The following is a 19,947-nucleotide window of genomic DNA, read 5'->3' as shown; positions in this document are numbered from 1 at the left end:
TGTGTGTCTGTGTGTGTGTGTGTCTGTGTGTGTGTGTCTGTGTGTGTGTGTGTGTGTCTGTGTGTGTGTGTGTGTGTGTGTGTGTGTGTGTGTGTGTGTCTGTGTGTGTGTGTGTGTGTGTGTGTGTGTGTGTGTGTATGTGTGTGTGTGTGTCTGTGTGTGTGTGTGTCTGTGTGTGTGTATCTGTGTGTCTGTGTGTCTGTGTGTCTATGCTATGCTTTACGGGAATCATTCAGTGTTAACCGAATAACATTCTTCGCGTACATTTCATTCACATTTATGGTAAAGTAATTTCTTTGTTTCTTCCACGATTTTATAGTTTATCTTGGGTTTACGTTGCAGATGGGACAGTTTCTGGTTGATGACTTACAGAAGGTGATGACACTAGACGCTCAACTCACCTCACACCCCATCGTGCAGCCCGTCAACCATCCTGATGAGATCACTGAAATATTCGATGCTATCTCCTATAGCAAGGTAGATTATTTTATTTTCATTATTTCACTGCTCAACAATAGCTTCAGCTCACGTTCAAAAAAAAAAAAGCACGTGTTTCTACTAATTCTGGGACGCTGAATTCACATTGAACTTAAGTTTTTCTTCAACATATACAGTTTCTGTGAATTATAACCCCGTCCTCACCCCATTTACTTTTCATCTGTATTGTTGTCTACTGAGTGCATGGTCAGTTTATTCATGATTTGCTTTTTGAGATTGTTTAATAACTGGTGGGTTGTATGCTTTCTCTTTTTCAGAGAAAGTGGTATTTTCAACTGTCACTGTATAAGCCTACAATGCCTCGTACTTGCTTTTCCCACATTAATGTTTCCATATACGTGTGGTAGATTTACTCTGGCAAAGCAGAGTCGAAACATCACATTTCTTGTGAAAAAACCCTATTGTGGAAAATGTGTATTTTCCGAAATTATAGTGCATTTTAGCATGTTAATGAAATACATTGTTGTTGGTTAAAATTAATTTAGGAATTAAAAAGGGAACCAGCAAACAAGTAGCGTCTGGGGGAGAAGGGACGCCATATTGAAATTGGAGGAACAAGACGACAGTGAAATGTGAGGGAATTATTCAGTGGCTCTGAAGGTTAAATGTGGTTTAAGCCTCTCAAATAGGAGCAAGAAGATTGTGAGAAACCAACGACTTGGCAGGACTTAGAAATTAGATGTTTAAAGGGGATAATAAGGAGCCATCAACACCCACAGTTAAGTATACTGCACTTTATATGTTGAACTTCTGGCCAGTTAGTTTCCTCATATCTAGGCAGAGGTTGTGGGTGACCTAGCTGCACCAAGCAACCTCCAGACAAATTTGGTGAGTGTTGGTAACTTATAAATATTTTTCTCATATGGTGTATAAATACATGCATTCTTCTTTCTGTCAATATAACATTATACAGTTCACATAATTTTAATGTAAGTATTATTACCAGAATCACTGGTTGTGTTTATTAGATTTGAAGTTAATATTTATAGGTCCAGAGTAACTTGTGGGATTGTATGAGGGTAGTAGTGTCGAAGGGAGACATTCTCCTGGTGACGTAGGGTGTCTCAATACATTCCTACATGCCTCAGAGTTGTAGCAATTGGTAAGAAATAGTTATCTTTGTTGGCTTCATTAAATTACTGGTATGAATATAATGAGGTTCATGCAGGTAATTAAACCCACACACCTATTTTCATTACTTTGTTGTGAAGGTCGGAGATCAGGACAAGCTGTGGGCACCTCATCACTGTTTGTTTTTATCATTAAAAACAAATCCCGAACAATATATCCAGATCTTCCTTCTGCAATCAGACCTGTGAAGCATTCATATGATCTCAGTGTTCCAGTACCACCATCCTGTAGATATATTTTTACTTAGGATGATGAAGAAGCCACTAGGATTCCGAGTTCGAACTGCTTGGAGGCAACAACCAGTACCTACATCTAGTGACTCAAAGTGACCTTAACGATCTTGTGTGTCATCTTAACTAACGAACAAAGCTGCTGGTTCATGATTGCGGCAGTGGGATCTTCTGCACACAAATAGAAGAATCAGATTGTTCAGAAAGTGACAGGAAAGCCTAGAAACTTACTTTAAATTGGAAGAATCAATATGTTGCTGTTGTGATGTTAAAGGACTTTTCTCTGCTTAGATAAAACATGATAATCCTTGTATGTGACGTTTGTTTATCGATTCCAGCACAACAAATCTGAAGGTACAACTTTACCAGAGGATATTACATAGACTTAAACCGATCTTTGGCCACCTGCTGGCCTTTACTTAGTCTCAGGGGTAATGTAAGAATGTTGGGAATAGAGGTGTGGGGACAAGTGCTTTTGCTGCTGCTGTTTAACTCAAAGGCACACTGTCGCCTTACCCTTCTCCATTTTCTAGACCCTTTTCTCATTGTTATCCCAGATGCGCATCCTCATTGAAAGTGTGCAGATGGGCTAACTTAGGCTATTACAGATCACTGAATATTTGCCTGCCTGCCTTCCTTCCTGACCATCTCGGGGATAATGCAGAAATGTTAGGTAGATAGGTAAGGGAAGTTGTGTTTTTGCTGCTGCTGCTGCAGCAGCATGGGTTTAGAGCAGGTCGCTCTTGTCTGTCCCAACTATTGGACCACTACGACAAGGTCCTGGATGCTCTTGAAGACAAACAGAATGCAGATGTAATATACACAGACTTTGCAAAAGCCTTTGACAAGTGCGACCATGGTGTAATAGCGCACAAAATGCGTGATAAAGGAATAACAGGAAAAGTTAGTAGATGAATCTATAATTTTCTAACAAATGGAACAAAAACAGTAGTAGTAATAAACTATGGACGATAATAAACTACTATGCACGATTGCGGTAACTAATGACATGGTCCTCAGACAAATAGAGAAATTAAAACCTTAGAAATCCCCAGGTCCTGATGAACTGTTTGCAAGGGTGTTAAAGGAATGTAAAGAGGAACTTAGCATACCTTTGGCTAATCCTTTTAGCGTATCACTTCAAACTGGCATAGTGCCTGATAAGTAGAAAATGGCAAATGTAATATTTATTTACAAGGCAGGTGACAGGTCCTTGGCTTCGAACTATAGACCAATAAGCCTTACCTCCATAGTGGGAAATTTATGGAATCAATAATTGCCGAAGCAATTCGTAGCCATCTTGATAGGCATAAAGTGATTAATGAATCTCAACACGGCTTTACAAAGGGGTGTTCCTGTCTTACGGATTTACTAATTTTTTTCACTAAGGTGTTTGAGGAGGTAGATCATGGTAATGAATATGATATTGCGTATATGGACTTCAGAAAGGCTTTCGATAGAGTTCCACATCAGAGGCTATTAAGGAAACTTATGGCACACGGAATAAGAGGAGAAATTTTTTCCTGGGTAGAGGCATGGCTGACAAATAAGCAGCAGAGAGTTTGCATAAATGGGGAGAAATCAGAATGGTGGCATGTCACAAGCGGTGTTCAGCAGGGGTCAGTGTTGGGCCCGTTGTTATTCCCAATATTCCTCACCTGACTACAGCATATAAGCCACGTCTACGGCCCTATGCTATACATTCTACAAGATTAATGGACTGAACACATCGACTCCAGGCTGAGGGACTGATTACCTCAAACTCCTCCTCTCCTTACACCTTTCTACTTTGTATTGAACTGATGAAGCCACTCTGTGGCGAAACGTTTCCTTAATAAAGATTCCCATATATTGCATAAGTGTCTCAGTCTTCAAGTCCTCAAGTTGTTGTTCAAGTCTATATATCTTTGGTTAGGCCTCATTTAGACTACGCTGCTCAGTTCTGGTCACCGTATTACAGAATGGATATAAATGCTCTGGAAAACGCACAGAGGAGGATGACAAAGTTGATCTCATGTATCAGAAATGTTCCCTATGAGGATAGACTGAGGGCCCTGAATCTGCACTCTCTCGATAGGCGTAGAATTAGGGGGAATATGATCGAGGTGTATAAATGGAAAGCAGGAACAAATAAAGGGGATGTAAATAGCGTGCTGAAAATTTCCAGCCAAGACAGGACTCGCAGCAATAGTTTCAAGTTTGAAAAATTCAGATTCAGGAAGGATATAGGAAAGCACTGGTTTGGTAATAGAGTTGTGGATGAGTGGAACAGACTCCATAGTACGGTTATAGAGGCTAAAACGTTGTGTAGTTTTAAAGATGAGCTAGATAAATACATGAGTGGGTGTAGGTGGGTGTGAGTTGGACCTGACTAGCTTGTGTTACTAGGTCTGATGTAGTGCTCCTTCCTTAAGTGGAAGTTACCTAACTAGGTGGGTCATTGGGTTAATTCAGGGAGGGGGTTGAAATGGACCTGCTTCGCATGGGTCAGTAGGCCTGCTGCAGTGTTCCTTCTTTCTTATGTTCTTATGTAGTCAACAGGGTAAAGCCTGAACATCAAAATGGTATACAATACCGACAGGTTGTTAGGTAAGACACATATGCAACAGTTAGACAACTTTATTCCGGAACGTTTCGCCTACACAGTAGGCTTCTTCAGTCGAATACAAAAAGTAGGCAGGAACAGTAGAGATGTGAAGACGATGTAATCAGTCCATCACCCTTGTAGTCGTAGAATTTGAGGTTGTCAGTCCCTCGGCCTGGAGAAGTTCAGTTCCATAGTCAGGAACTATCTGAAGATCAAGCGACAGTGCGGAGACTTAAATACTGTCGGAAGGAGAGGTGCAGAGTAGTAGTAGTAGTAGTAGTAGTAGTAGTAGTAGTAGTAGTAGTAGTAGTAGTAGTAGTAGTAGTAGTAGTAGTAGTAGTAGTAGTGAGAATGTAGCCTCTGATAGGTCATGTCCCTCTCAGATTCAACACTTCTCACTTGAAAAGCTTGTCCAAGGTGTTTTCTGTACCAAGATGCCATGTGTTGCAGTGTCTGACAAGATGAACATCAAAATGGTATACAATACCGACAGGTTGTTAGGTAAGACACATATGCAACAGTTAGACAACTTTATTCCGAAACGTTTCGCCTACACAGTAGGCTTCTTCAGTCGAATACAGAAAGTAGGCAGGAACAGTAGAGATGTGAAGACGATGTAATCAGTCCATCACCCTTGTAGTCGTAGAATTTGAGGTTGTCAGTCCCTCGGCCTGGAGAAGTTCAGTTCCATAGTCAGGAAGTATCTGAAGATCAAGCGACAGTGCGGAGACTTAAATACTGTCGGAAGGAGAGGTGCAGAGTAGTAGTAGTAGTAGTAGTAGTAGTAGTAGTAGTAGTGAGAATGTAGCCTCTGATAGGTCATGTCCCTCTCAGATTCAACACTTCTCACTTGAAAAGCTTGTCCAAGGTGTTTTCTGTACCAAGATGCCATGTGTTGCAGTGTCTGACAAGATGAACATCAAAATGGTATACAATACCGACAGGTTGTTAGGTAAGACACATATGCAACAGTTAGACTGATTACATCGTCTTCACATCTCTACTGTTCCTGCCTACTTTCTGTATTCGACTGAAGAAGCCTACTGTGTAGGCGAAACGTTTCGGAATAAAGTTGTCTAACTGTTGCATATGTGTCTTACCTAACAACCTGTCGGTATTGTATACCATTTTGATGTTCATCTTGTCAGACTGGACTGATGAAGCCACTGTGTGGCGAAACGTTTCCTGAATAAAGATTCCCATATGCTGCATAAGTGTCTCAATCTTCAACTTGTCGGTTTTTCAAACCATTCATCACAACTGTCAGACACTGCAGCATCATGGGATCTTGTTACAAAGAATTCTTCAACACTTGTTCAACCTTTGGACGAAGACCTACTTCGACTAGTGGATGGTACCACTATGACCCCGCCTCCGCCTGCTTCACGTCACCTCACTACAGTATATAAGCCACGTCTACGGCCGTATGCTGTACATTCTACAAGATTGATGGACTGAACACATCGACTCCAGGCTGAGGGACTGATTACCTCATACTCCTCCTCTCCTTACGCCTTCCTCTTTGTATTGGACTGATGAAGCCACTGTGTGGCGAAACGTTTCCTGAATAAAGATTCCCATATGCTGCATAAGTGTCTCAATCTTCAACTTGTCGGTTTTTCAAACCATTCATCACAACTGTCAGACACTGCAGCATCATGGGATCTTGTTACAAAGAATTCTTCAACACTTGTTCAACCTTTGGACGAAGACCTACTTCGACTAGTGGATGGTACCACTATGACCCCGCCTCCGCCTGCTTCACGTCACCTCACTACAGTATATAAGCCACGTCTACGGCCGTATGCTGTACATTCTACAAGATTGATGGACTGAACACATCGACTCCAGGCTGAGGGACTGATTACCTCATACTCCTCCTCTCCTTACGCCTTCCTCTTTGTATTGGACTGATGAAGCCACTGTGTGGCGAAACGTTTCCTGAATAAAGATTCCCATATGCTGCATAAGTGTCTCAATCTTCAACTTGTCGGTTTTTCAAACCATTCATCACAACTGTCAGACACTGCAGCATCATGGGATCTTGTTACAAAGAATTCTTCAACACTTGTTCAACCTTTGGACGAAGACCTACTTCGACTAGTGGATGGTACCACTATGACCCCGCCTCCGCCTGCTTCACGTCACCTCACTACAGTATATAAGCCACGTCTACGGCCGTATGCTGTACATTCTACAAGATTGATGGACTGAACACATCGACTCCAGGCTGAGGGACTGATTACCTCATACTCCTCCTCTCCTTACGCCTTCCTCTTTGTATTGGACTGATGAAGCCACTGTGTGGCGAAACGTTTCCTGAATAAAGATTCCCATATGCTGCATAAGTGTCTCAATCTTCAACTTGTCGGTTTTTCAAACCATTCATCACAACTGTCAGACACTGCAGCATCATGGGATCTTGTTACAAAGAATTCTTCAACACTTGTTCAACCTTTGGACGAAGACCTACTTCGACTAGTGGATGGTACCACTATGACCCCGCCTCCGCCTGCTTCACGTCACCTCACTACAGTATATAAGCCACGTCTACGGCCGTATGCTGTACATTCTACAAGATTGATGGACTGAACACATCGACTCCAGGCTGAGGGACTGATTACCTCATACTCCTCCTCTCCTTACGCCTTCCTCTTTGTATTGGACTGATGAAGCCACTGTGTGGCGAAACGTTTCCTGAATAAAGATTCCCATATGCTGCATAAGTGTCTCAATCTTCAACTTGTCGGTTTTTCAAACCATTCATCACAACTGTCAGACACTGCAGCATCATGGGATCTTGTTACAAAGAATTCTTCAACACTTGTTCAACCTTTGGACGAAGACCTACTTCGACTAGTGGATGGTACCACTATGACCCCGCCTCCGCCTGCTTCACGTCACCTCACTACAGTATATAAGCCACGTCTACGGCCGTATGCTGTACATTCTACAAGATTGATGGACTGAACACATCGACTCCAGGCTGAGGGACTGATTACCTCATACTCCTCCTCTCCTTACGCCTTCCTCTTTGTATTGGACTGATGAAGCCACTGTGTGGCGAAACGTTTCCTGAATAAAGATTCCCATATGCTGCATAAGTGTCTCAATCTTCAACTTGTCGGTTTTTCAAACCATTCATCACAACTGTCAGACACTGCAGCATCATGGGATCTTGTTACAAAGAATTCTTCAACACTTGTTCAACCTTTGGACGAAGACCTACTTCGACTAGTGGATGGTACCACTATGACCCCGCCTCCGCCTGCTTCACGTCACCTCACTACAGTATATAAGCCACGTCTACGGCCGTATGCTGTACATTCTACAAGATTGATGGACTGAACACATCGACTCCAGGCTGAGGGACTGATTACCTCATACTCCTCCTCTCCTTACGCCTTCCTCTTTGTATTGGACTGATGAAGCCACTGTGTGGCGAAACGTTTCCTGAATAAAGATTCCCATATGCTGCATAAGTGTCTCAATCTTCAACTTGTCGGTTTTTCAAACCATTCATCACAACTGTCAGACACTGCAGCATCATGGGATCTTGTTACAAAGAATTCTTCAACACTTGTTCAACCTTTGGACGAAGACCTACTTCGACTAGTGGATGGTACCACTATGACCCCGCCTCCGCCTGCTTCACGTCACCTCACTACAGTATATAAGCCACGTCTACGGCCGTATGCTGTACATTCTACAAGATTGATGGACTGAACACATCGACTCCAGGCTGAGGGACTGATTACCTCATACTCCTCCTCTCCTTACGCCTTCCTCTTTGTATTGGACTGATGAAGCCACTGTGTGGCGAAACGTTTCCTGAATAAAGATTCCCATATGCTGCATAAGTGTCTCAATCTTCAACTTGTCGGTTTTTCAAACCATTCATCACAACTGTCAGACACTGCAGCATCATGGGATCTTGTTACAAAGAATTCTTCAACACTTGTTCAACCTTTGGACGAAGACCTACTTCGACTAGTGGATGGTACCACTATGACCCCGCCTCCGCCTGCTTCACGTCACCTCACTACAGTATATAAGCCACGTCTACGGCCGTATGCTGTACATTCTACAAGATTGATGGACTGAACACATCGACTCCAGGCTGAGGGACTGATTACCTCATACTCCTCCTCTCCTTACGCCTTCCTCTTTGTATTGGACTGATGAAGCCACTGTGTGGCGAAACGTTTCCTGAATAAAGATTCCCATATGCTGCATAAGTGTCTCAATCTTCAACTTGTCGGTTTTTCAAACCATTCATCACAACTGTCAGACACTGCAGCATCATGGGATCTTGTTACAAAGAATTCTTCAACACTTGTTCAACCTTTGGACGAAGACCTACTTCGACTAGTGGATGGTACCACTATGACCCCGCCTCCGCCTGCTTCACGTCACCTCACTACAGTATATAAGCCACGTCTACGGCCGTATGCTGTACATTCTACAAGATTGATGGACTGAACACATCGACTCCAGGCTGAGGGACTGATTACCTCATACTCCTCCTCTCCTTACGCCTTCCTCTTTGTATTGGACTGATGAAGCCACTGTGTGGCGAAACGTTTCCTGAATAAAGATTCCCATATGCTGCATAAGTGTCTCAATCTTCAACTTGTCGGTTTTTCAAACCATTCATCACAACTGTCAGACACTGCAGCATCATGGGATCTTGTTACAAAGAATTCTTCAACACTTGTTCAACCTTTGGACGAAGACCTACTTCGACTAGTGGATGGTACCACTATGACCCCGCCTCCGCCTGCTTCACGTCACCTCACTACAGTATATAAGCCACGTCTACGGCCGTATGCTGTACATTCTACAAGATTGATGGACTGAACACATCGACTCCAGGCTGAGGGACTGATTACCTCATACTCCTCCTCTCCTTACGCCTTCCTCTTTGTATTGGACTGATGAAGCCACTGTGTGGCGAAACGTTTCCTGAATAAAGATTCCCATATGCTGCATAAGTGTCTCAATCTTCAACTTGTCGGTTTTTCAAACCATTCATCACAACTGTCAGACACTGCAGCATCATGGGATCTTGTTACAAAGAATTCTTCAACACTTGTTCAACCTTTGGACGAAGACCTACTTCGACTAGTGGATGGTACCACTATGACCCCGCCTCCGCCTGCTTCACGTCACCTCACTACAGTATATAAGCCACGTCTACGGCCGTATGCTGTACATTCTACAAGATTGATGGACTGAACACATCGACTCCAGGCTGAGGGACTGATTACCTCATACTCCTCCTCTCCTTACGCCTTCCTCTTTGTATTGGACTGATGAAGCCACTGTGTGGCGAAACGTTTCCTGAATAAAGATTCCCATATGCTGCATAAGTGTCTCAATCTTCAACTTGTCGGTTTTTCAAACCATTCATCACAACTGTCAGACACTGCAGCATCATGGGATCTTGTTACAAAGAATTCTTCAACACTTGTTCAACCTTTGGACGAAGACCTACTTCGACTAGTGGATGGTACCACTATGACCCCGCCTCCGCCTGCTTCACGTCACCTCACTACAGTATATAAGCCACGTCTACGGCCGTATGCTGTACATTCTACAAGATTGATGGACTGAACACATCGACTCCAGGCTGAGGGACTGATTACCTCATACTCCTCCTCTCCTTACGCCTTCCTCTTTGTATTGGACTGATGAAGCCACTGTGTGGCGAAACGTTTCCTGAATAAAGATTCCCATATGCTGCATAAGTGTCTCAATCTTCAACTTGTCGGTTTTTCAAACCATTCATCACAACTGTCAGACACTGCAGCATCATGGGATCTTGTTACAAAGAATTCTTCAACACTTGTTCAACCTTTGGACGAAGACCTACTTCGACTAGTGGATGGTACCACTATGACCCCGCCTCCGCCTGCTTCACGTCACCTCACTACAGTATATAAGCCACGTCTACGGCCGTATGCTGTACATTCTACAAGATTGATGGACTGAACACATCGACTCCAGGCTGAGGGACTGATTACCTCATACTCCTCCTCTCCTTACGCCTTCCTCTTTGTATTGGACTGATGAAGCCACTGTGTGGCGAAACGTTTCCTGAATAAAGATTCCCATATGCTGCATAAGTGTCTCAATCTTCAACTTGTCGGTTTTTCAAACCATTCATCACAACTGTCAGACACTGCAGCATCATGGGATCTTGTTACAAAGAATTCTTCAACACTTGTTCAACCTTTGGACGAAGACCTACTTCGACTAGTGGATGGTACCACTATGACCCCGCCTCCGCCTGCTTCACGTCACCTCACTACAGTATATAAGCCACGTCTACGGCCGTATGCTGTACATTCTACAAGATTGATGGACTGAACACATCGACTCCAGGCTGAGGGACTGATTACCTCATACTCCTCCTCTCCTTACGCCTTCCTCTTTGTATTGGACTGATGAAGCCACTGTGTGGCGAAACGTTTCCTGAATAAAGATTCCCATATGCTGCATAAGTGTCTCAATCTTCAACTTGTCGGTTTTTCAAACCATTCATCACAACTGTCAGACACTGCAGCATCATGGGATCTTGTTACAAAGAATTCTTCAACACTTGTTCAACCTTTGGACGAAGACCTACTTCGACTAGTGGATGGTACCACTATGACCCCGCCTCCGCCTGCTTCACGTCACCTCACTACAGTATATAAGCCACGTCTACGGCCGTATGCTGTACATTCTACAAGATTGATGGACTGAACACATCGACTCCAGGCTGAGGGACTGATTACCTCATACTCCTCCTCTCCTTACGCCTTCCTCTTTGTATTGGACTGATGAAGCCACTGTGTGGCGAAACGTTTCCTGAATAAAGATTCCCATATGCTGCATAAGTGTCTCAATCTTCAACTTGTCGGTTTTTCAAACCATTCATCACAACTGTCAGACACTGCAGCATCATGGGATCTTGTTACAAAGAATTCTTCAACACTTGTTCAACCTTTGGACGAAGACCTACTTCGACTAGTGGATGGTACCACTATGACCCCGCCTCCGCCTGCTTCACGTCACCTCACTACAGTATATAAGCCACGTCTACGGCCGTATGCTGTACATTCTACAAGATTGATGGACTGAACACATCGACTCCAGGCTGAGGGACTGATTACCTCATACTCCTCCTCTCCTTACGCCTTCCTCTTTGTATTGGACTGATGAAGCCACTGTGTGGCGAAACGTTTCCTGAATAAAGATTCCCATATGCTGCATAAGTGTCTCAATCTTCAACTTGTCGGTTTTTCAAACCATTCATCACAACTGTCAGACACTGCAGCATCATGGGATCTTGTTACAAAGAATTCTTCAACACTTGTTCAACCTTTGGACGAAGACCTACTTCGACTAGTGGATGGTACCACTATGACCCCGCCTCCGCCTGCTTCACGTCACCTCACTACAGTATATAAGCCACGTCTACGGCCGTATGCTGTACATTCTACAAGATTGATGGACTGAACACATCGACTCCAGGCTGAGGGACTGATTACCTCATACTCCTCCTCTCCTTACGCCTTCCTCTTTGTATTGGACTGATGAAGCCACTGTGTGGCGAAACGTTTCCTGAATAAAGATTCCCATATGCTGCATAAGTGTCTCAATCTTCAACTAAAGTTGTCTAACTGTTGCATATGTGTCTTACCTGACAACAGGGTAAAGCCTGATGCGGCTACGGAGATAAGCTCTGTTCCACACGGCACAGTACTCGCTCCCATCTTGTTCCTCATCCTCATATCGGACATAGACAGGGATATAAGCCACAGCACCGTGTCTTCCTTTGCAGATGACACCCGAATCTGTATGACAGTGTCTTCCATTGAAGACACTGCAAGACTCCAGGCGGACATCAACCAAATCTCTAAATGGGCTGCAGAAAACAATGTGAAGTTCAATGATGAGAAATTTCAATTACTCTGATGTGGAAAACGTAAGGAAATTAAAATTTCATCGGAGTATAAAGCAAATTCCAACCACTCACAATAGAGCGAAAAACTAATGTCAAAGACCTGGGAGTGATCATGTCAAAGGATCTCACCTTCAAGGACCATAACATTGTATCAATCGCATCTGCTAGAAAAATGACAGGATGGATAATGAGAACCTTCAAAACTAGGGATGCCAGGCCCATGATGACACTCTTCAGGTCACTTGTTCTATCTAGGCTGGAATATTGCTGCACACTAACAGCACCTTTCAAGGCAGGTGAAATTGCTGACCTAGAAAATGTACAGAGAACCTTCACGCCGTGCATAACTGAGTTAAAACACCTCAGTTACTAGGAACGCTTGAAGATCCTAAACCTGTGGAAATAAATGGTATAAAATACCGACATAATGGAAATATAAACATATATGCAGTTTAATGTGATCCTTTATTGACAACGTTTCGCCCACACAATGGGCTTTTTCAAGTCACAAACAGATCTACCTGGGGTGTTGTTGTTGTTGTTGTAGGTTTGCTGGTACTTCCGGCCCGGGTCTTCTCCAGATGGCCACCCGGCAGTGGCCTCCCGGACTGGGGGTGTCGTTCATCTTCTTTCTTCTGTATTGTTTCTTAGGGCCCTCCGGTTGGAGGGTGACTTCTTCTGTTTTGCGGAGACTCCCCAAGTGGGAAGTATCTTCTCGTTTAGCATCTTCAGCAGCATAGGAGGGAGGAGGCAGCAATTACAGGGTTCTTTTTGGAGCCACACCCCAGCTTTAGCAGGCAGCAAAGTGCTGGGGAAACTTGCCTTCACGATAATTGATCATTGACAGTCCTGCTAGATGAGGGTACCGTCTTCGGCAGCCCCATTCTGAAGAGTCCTGAATTTCTTCCCTGTGGTGTAGTCGAGTGCCACAAAGCGGTGACTTTTTGAGAGTAGGTTGTTCAGGGATTCAGTGGTGAATGATCGAGTTGAGTCGCAGGTGAACTTGACTGTCCCGTTGTGGAGGAGTTGAATCATTTCTGGAGTGTACATTGTGTTCTCATTCTGGTTGGTTGTGTAGAAATATACACCAGGCAAGTAATGGACTTCTTGTGAAGGAGTGGCGGTAGTGGTAGCACGTAGGGATGCATCCCAAGGCTCTTGTGTTTTAACCTTCTTGGCTGGCGGCTGAGACGTTTGAGGTGAGGCGTCTGATTGGTCCGTTGTGACGGAGGTGGAAGCAGGTGCTGGTGGACTCTCATTGGTGGAATCGGTCGGCGTCTCAGTAATAGGCACAATGAGGTGGATATTGGAAAGCCAGTGGCACTAATTGACAAAGACAGTAATAGGTTTAGCAGAATAACAGAAAGGAGCAGGAAGGGTAAAGAGAAAGGAGGGTCCTTAAATATATATTACACAAATAGTCGTAGTGCTAGGAATAAGATGGACGAGTTGAGACTAGTTGCTAGTGCAGGTAACATTGATGCATTTGCCTTAACTGAGACGTGGTTCAATATGAAAAATCGGGACATGCCTGCGGAATGTCACATTCAGGGTTTTAAATTGTTCCAAGTAGATAGAAGTATCGGGAAGGGGGGTGGGGTGGCATTGTATGTCCGAGATCGCTTGAACTGTTGCATAAAAACGGGTATTAAGTCTGAAGTAACACATACAGAGTCTGTTTGGATAGAATTTTCAGAGGGGCATGAAAAATTGATTTTAGGTGTGATATACCGTCCCCCAAACTTAGATAGGGACCAAGGGAGACTACTATGGGAGGAAATTGTTAGGGCCACAAGACACGATAATGTAGTAATTCTAGGAGACTTTAACTTTAGTCATATTGATTGGAATTTCTTGACTGGGAATTTAGAATCATACAACTTCTTAGAAGTAGTTCAGGATTGTTTTTTGAAGCAGTTTGTGACAGAACCTACAAGGAGTAATAACCTGCTTGACTTAGTTCTGGCAAACAATGAATCCCTTGTTAATAATTTAGAAATTTCAGAGGAACTCGGTGCTAGCGACCACAAATTAATTACCTTTAGCATTGAATGGAAGTACGATAGTAGGGATAACTCAGTAACAGTCCCAGATTTTCGCTTAGCAGATTACGATGGGCTTAGAGAACACTTATCATCTGTTGACTGGGGTAACGAAGAGAACTATCAATATGACAGTTTTCTGAACACCATGCATGCTGCTCAAAGAACGTTTATCCCGTATAAAGAAATTAGATCAAATAGAAATGACCCAAAATGGATGAATAATAGGCTGAAATATCTACTAGGGCATAAGAAAGGAATTTATAGGCGTATCAAAAGAGGTGAGGGTCATCTTATGAATCAGTATATTGACATTAAGAGGAACATTAAAAAGGGGATAAGAAAAGCTAAAAGGGACTATGAAATTAAAGTTGCTAGGGATTCTAAAACTAACCCAAAAAGTTTTTTCCAGGTCTATAGAACAAAAGTTAGAGATAAGATAGATCCCCTTAAAAATAACTATGGGCATCTTACTGACAAAGAGAATGAAATGTGCTCGATTTTAAATAATTATTTTCTCTTGGTTTTTACACAGGAAGACACTAACAATATTCCAGTAATTAATTTTTATAGTGGGCCAGAAGATAAATTATGTAACATCACAGTCACTAGTGAAATGGTTGTGAAGCAGATAGACCGACTGAAGCAAAATAAGTCACCGGGTCCTGATGAGGTTTTTTCAAGGGTTTTTAAGGAATGCAAAATGGAACTCTGTGAACCATTAACTAATATTTTTAATTTATCTCTTCAAACAGGTGTAGTGTCTGATATGTGGAAGATGGCTAATGTAATTCCTATTTTTAAAACAGGGGACAAGTCATTACCGTCAAATTACCGCCCAATAAGCCTGACCTCAATTGTAGGCAAATTACTAGAGTCAATGATAGCTGAGATTATTAGAAGCCATCTCGATAAGCATAGCTTGATTAATGATACTCAGCATGGATTCACAAGAGGCCAGACTTGTCTAACTAATTTATTAACTTTCTTCAGTAAAGCTTTTGAGACTATTGACCACGATAAAGAATTTGATATTATTTATTTAGATTTTAGTAAGGCTTTTGATAGAGTTCCGCACCAAAGACTGTTAAAGAAAGTGACAGCTCATGGCCTTTGGGGAAAAGTGCTCTCGTGGATCGAGTCATGGCTCACGGACAGGAAGCAGAGAGTGTCCATAAATGGGGTTAAATCTGAGTGGGGATCTGTAACAAGTGGCATTCCACAGACGATGATCTGCACGAGACTGTCATTTGTTGAGGACATGGTTAACCTCCAAGAAGATATAAACCAAGTTTTCCAATGGGCAATGGAAAACAATATGATGTTCAATGAGGACAAATTCCAACTACACCGTTATGGAAAACTGGAGATTATAACTAGAACTTAGTACACTACAAACTCTGATCATACAATAGAGCGGTAAAATAATGTGAGGGACCTGGGAGTGGTAATGTGTGAGGTTCTCATTTTCAAGGATTACAACAGTGTCACGATCACAACTGCAAAGAAAATGATAGGATGGACAATGAGAGCATTCAAGACAAGAGATGCTAAGAGATGTTAATTGCTGCACATTAACATCTCCGTTCAAAGCAGGTGAAATTGCAGATCTAGAGAGTGTACAAAGAACCTTTACTGCACATATAAGTTCCATCAAACATCTCAACTACTGGGAACGCTTGGAAGCACTTGACTTGTACTTTCTGGAACACAGGCGAGAGAGATTTATCATAATCTACACTTGGAAAATCTTAGAAGGAATGGTCTCGAATCTGCACACAGAAATCACTCCCTACAAAAGTAAGAGACTGGGTAGGTGATGCGAAATACCCCCAATGAAAAGTAGGGGCACCATTGGTACACTAAAAGAAAACACCATAGGTGTCCGGGGCCCAAGACTGTTCAACAGCCTCCCACAAAGCATAAGGGGAATTACCAATCGGCCCCTGACTGCCTTCAAGAGGGAGCTGGACAGATACTTAAAGTCGGTGCCGGATCAGCCGGGTTGTGGTTCGTACATTGGAATATGTGTGGCCAGCAGTAACAACCTGGTTGATCAGGCCCTGATCCACCGGGAGGCCGGGTCATGGACCAGGCAGCAGGGGCGTCGATCCCCGAAATGCCCTCCAGGTAGACTCCAGGTAGACCTATCAGTAAAACAGGTACCTGGGTGTTAGTCGACTGGTGTTTGTCTCAACCTGGGACAAAATTTACCTAATTTGCCTGAAATATTCACCATAACAAGCTGCTTTCAATATAGTAATATATCATTTATGCCAGCTAAGCCTGTTTACTTTGTACAGGTACTTAAGAAATGAAAATTATTATTGTTATTATTATTGTTGAGAAATGGTACAACTAAGGTTAAAGATTAAATATAGGGGGAACTTAGCTTGATAGACAGCTTTCGCCTACACAGCCACCCCTGCAGGAGAGGTCTTGAGAAGCTGTCGTAGCCACTTTTCAACAGGCTGTAAAGGAAATATATTAGAAATAAATTACCCCTAGGGGGTATTATGTCAACATATATCAGTAACTGGTTGCTGATTGGAAAACTTACTTTTGTAGGCTGGATGGCCTGTAATTTACCAGGTATTGGTAGTGTAATGAACTTAGCATGATATCCGCTGTGCAGCTGACCTGTCAATGTTATGATCATTAAACGTACCTGGGTATTTGTAGCTGACCCATAGTTGCACCCGGATATCCGTTGACTTGATTGAAGAATAGTGTTCCTTGAAGAATGTCGCACTACACTCTGCTGGATCGCAACACTCGTTGTTACACTGTTCATCAAGATTTATTAATTTATTCACAATCTTATTACTAAAGAAGCTGATCACACTTCTCTGTGTTTATTGTGTTCTGTGAGACACTTCTTTGTTCACACTAATGAGTGGATCAGTGTTCTTTGTTGGTTATTCCGGCGTCAGTGTGAGTCCCAGTAGGATCAAAAGTAATCTGACCTCACAGCCTCCAACACCGTCACTGCCCCTAGCACATAAAGGAAAAGCTGACCTAGTACATTTCCCTTCCTTGCCAAACTTCCACTATGAAGCAAAGCAAAATGCTTAATTCTTGCTGTCTTAAGCATAGACAACAATGTACACTATCTTTACCATGGTAATAGTGGGAGCAGGATTTTCCTTAATTGTCTCTTATTAAACTAAACTGTCTCTTATTAAACTAAACTACTTGCAACATTGGACACTTGCAAGGAGCGGTGGCCGCGCCGCGTGACCGCGTCACATGCTCGTACTGCATCTGGGATCAATTACTTGATATAGCAGTAAGCAAGAAGCTTGCCTCTTCTGAGAGGGCTGGGACCCTCAGGGCTGAAAGGGGCTGAAGGGAGCTGATACTCCCCTCCTGGAGAAAACTTCTCCACAATTATTATTATTATTATTATTATTATTATTATTATTATTATTATTATTATTATTATTATTATTATTATTATATTAGAGCATCTCATCTACTGTGATGTCGGGTGTCCTTCAATTTCACGAGCCTTTTTCCCCTCAAACCTCAGTGACACTCTGAATGGCTTCACCAAGACACTCATCACGGTAGGCAGGTATGATGTTTGTCAGGAAACAGGACAAGTGTTTCCTGACGCGGGTCGTAGTCATCTGATGAACCAAAACTGGAGCTTTTGGTCATCTGACCGAGGATTTCCACTGGCTTATCCTTCCGCCTCTTCAAAAATCATTGTTAATAACCATTATTACTATTGATGGACTATTTTATCCTAACTTCGATATTGTTAAAAATTTAACATTCTTATAATACAGTTTTAGAATGTATTAAAAATTGATCTATCATTATTTTGCAACCTGTGTCTTCCCTGCAGGGCGCATCGGTTCTGCGCATGCTGGAGAGCTTCATTGGTTCGGAGCAGTTTCGTATGGGCGTGAGGAACTTCCTGCGACGCTACAAGTTCGCCAACGCTGTCACACAGGACCTGTGGAGGGAGCTGGAGGAGGTGCTGGAGACCAAGCTGGAAATCAGCAGCATCATGGACACCTGGACACGACAAATGGGTTTCCCAGTTATCAACATCACCACCTCCTCTCATGACCAGGTGGGGGCTGTCTAACCTGGAGTGCCGAAGTATGCTTACTGTATCCATATTGTCCTGATATGAAAAGTCACACTACATTTTAGGATACTTATTGTTTGTTGTATCGATATTGTCCTGATTTGAAAAGACACACTACATTTCGGGATACTTATTGTGATCAGTGTTTGTATAGGGGAAACCCCTTCAAGGTTTCCAAAGGCAGACGAGAACCTTGAAATGGCGAATCTGTTGGGTATGGTCTGTGAGGTGCTCTCAAGTAAGTGCAGTATGCAAGGAACGATCTTGGAGGTCGGTCTGTTAGATTTGTCTGGTCCGTGATTGGGCGTGCAGTGCCCACCCGCGCCCCCCGCCACCATCATAACTACCACCACCACCATCATCATCACCATCACCATCATCACCACCACCACCACCACCACCACCATCATCATCACCACCTCCACAACCCTATCTCGCTTGGGAGGGTAGTGGCCGCAGGTCTCCTGAGTGGTAAGGAGTGGAAGAGCAGACTCCTAATGAACTGGCATGGAATTCCAGATCGAGGGGAGTGTTGGGGAGAGTTGTTGGAGGATAGAAGATAGTTGATGGACAGAAGAGTGCAAGAGGGTCATGGGTAATGTGACTGAGGTTTAGGGGAAGAGTTGATGAGAATTGGTTGGAACGGAGTAGAGGGAGAATGAGCTCTAGTTCCTGGGATATCTGCTCAGTAGGGGTATTTTTTTGCAAAGTGAGGAGGAGGAAACTTACAGGGGAGCTTTAGCTCCTGGCCTAACATGAGTTTTTTTTTAAGTTCCTTGAGGCTCTAGCTCTTGTTCCTTGGGTCATACCTCCTAATTCATTAAGTCTCTGAAGTAACAAGTGGGCTCTGAGGACTCTTTTCATATACAAGAAATAATTCATAGATTAGCTCCTATTCTTGATCCTTGAGTCATAGTTTAAAGATTATTTACATATATTTGTTTAATAAAGATGAATCCTTAAAGAAGATTCTCGCAAAGAAGGGAATTAATATTAAAGGAAATGGAGGTGACAAAGGGGGATAAATATATGAGTAAAAGGAAAAAATAATAGGTTGGACAAATAGTGAGTTGAGAATAAATAAGAAGTGGAGGAGGAAACTGAGAAGGAAAAGAGGATAATGGAGGAGGTAGAAGAGTGGATGTTGAAGAAGTAGGAGGTTGAGGAAGGAAAATAAGGAGGAAGGAGTGATGGACACACTCAGCTGTTTATGGCTATAATTATTACGACCATAATCCAGTGAGAGTACACAAGCTCTGCACTAGACATAACATAACCTTGAGGAAGAATTAGACACATGTGCAATATCTGGGTATCTTTATTTGTAGACGCTTCGCCATCCAGTGGCTTTATCAATACAAATTCAAGGACATAACGGGAAGACTGTAGAACTATGTACAAAA

The 19,947-nt window shown here is 42.9% G+C and overlaps 1 protein-coding gene across 1 annotated transcript in view; it reads left to right on the top strand.

Moving 5' to 3' along the window:
* The window catches only part of LOC128685456 (glutamyl aminopeptidase-like), a 626,129-nt gene that overhangs the window by 548,398 nt on the left and 57,784 nt on the right, over positions 1–19,947 (top strand). Inside the window, exons 7-8 of the mRNA XM_070082219.1 lie at positions 343–477; positions 18,296–18,526. Coding sequence (XP_069938320.1) covers positions 343–477; positions 18,296–18,526 — 366 coding nt within the window. The remainder of the gene's footprint in view (positions 1–342; positions 478–18,295; positions 18,527–19,947) is intronic.

Source organism: Cherax quadricarinatus, chromosome 1 (assembly GCF_038502225.1).
Source record: "Cherax quadricarinatus isolate ZL_2023a chromosome 1, ASM3850222v1, whole genome shotgun sequence".
In the NCBI taxonomy this organism is placed as follows: domain Eukaryota; kingdom Metazoa; phylum Arthropoda; class Malacostraca; order Decapoda; family Parastacidae; genus Cherax; species Cherax quadricarinatus.
This window is presented reverse-complemented; position numbering and strand designations above follow the sequence as displayed.